The sequence below is a fragment of the Sceloporus undulatus genome, chromosome 9, assembly GCF_019175285.1.
Source record: "Sceloporus undulatus isolate JIND9_A2432 ecotype Alabama chromosome 9, SceUnd_v1.1, whole genome shotgun sequence".
In the NCBI taxonomy this organism is placed as follows: domain Eukaryota; kingdom Metazoa; phylum Chordata; class Lepidosauria; order Squamata; family Phrynosomatidae; genus Sceloporus; species Sceloporus undulatus.
The window spans coordinates 29,640,481-29,641,532 of record NC_056530.1 but is presented as its reverse complement, the minus strand read 5'-3'; the positions used below and the strand labels follow the sequence as shown (position 1 = coordinate 29,641,532).

Sequence of the window (1,052 nt, the reverse complement as noted above, 5' to 3'; positions counted from 1 at the left end):
CCTTTCATTCATCTACAGCGCTATATTAATAAAGCATAATAATAATAATAATAATAATAATAATAATGCATTCGTTCTTTTTCTCTTCCTTTCCTCCTTTCTCTCTCTCCCCCTCCCTTTCTTATGTCTCCCTCCCTCCCTCCCTCCCTCCCTTCCCCTTCCTCCCTCCTTCCTTCCACTCTCTCTCTCTCTCTCTCTCTCTCCCTTCCTTGCAGGGTCTGCTCTTCCCTTGGGGCTGGAGGGCTCTTTAAGCCCTCCTCCTCCTCCTCCTCCGGGCTCAGTGTCCCCGCCTTGCCTTGCCTTGCCTTGCCTTCCCTCCTCGCCCTCTTCTTAATCTTCGCAGCCCAGCGGAGTCCAGCAGGAGGAGGAGGAGCAGCCGCCGGAGCAGGGTCCCAGGATGGCCGGGGGCCGCCCAGGGGTGCATGCCCTGCAGCTGGAGCCCCTCTGCGTCCCGGAGACCCTCCGCAAAGGCAGCAAGTTCATCAAGTGGGACGAGGTCAGCACTCCAAGGAACCCCCGCCCCCTTCCTCTCTTTCTTTCTTTCTTTCTTTCTTTCTTTCTTTCTTTCCTTCCTCCTCTTCTTTCTTACTTTCTCGCCTTCCTTCCTTCCCTTCCTTCCTTCCTTCCTTCCTTCCTTCCTTCCTTCCTTCCTCTCTTTTCCTCCTCTCTCTCTCTTCCTTCCTTCTTTCTTACCTTCCCTCCCTCCCTCTCTCTCTCTCTTTCTTTCTTTCTGTCTTTCTTCCTTCCTTCTTTCTTATCCTCCCTCCCTCTCTCTCTTTCTCTCTGTCTCTCTCTCTCTCTCTCTCTTCCTTCCTTCCTTCTTTCTTACCCTCCCTCCCTCTCTCTCTCTCTCTCTTTCTTTCTTTCTTTCTCTTTCTCTCCTTCCTTCCTCCCTCCCTCCCTCTTTTTTCCCTTTCCCCTTCCCTCTCTCCCCCATAACTTTTGGCCCAAGCAGCCTCCCTTCTTTTCTGAGGGAAAGGAATGCAGCCCAGGAACCTTCTTCTCTTCTTCTTCTTTTCCTTCTTGGAAAATCCTTTCCCCTTTTTGGTGAT

General features: G+C 51.7%; 1 protein-coding gene across 3 annotated transcripts in view; it reads left to right on the top strand.

The window, feature by feature from the left end:
- Positions 1-1,052, top strand: part of PLCB3 (phospholipase C beta 3) — a 79,542-nt gene that overhangs the window by 9,788 nt on the left and 68,702 nt on the right. Inside the window, exon 1 of one of the 3 annotated variants that reach the window (XM_042440179.1) lies at positions 296-496. The exons of 1 other annotated variant lie outside the window; for it this stretch is intronic. In XM_042440179.1, the coding sequence (XP_042296113.1) occupies positions 398-496 (99 nt within the window). In that variant the 5' untranslated portion in view covers positions 296-397. Of the gene's footprint in view, positions 1-295; positions 497-1,052 lie in introns of those variants that run through there. One more of the 3 variants, XM_042440176.1, reaches the window with a different exon arrangement.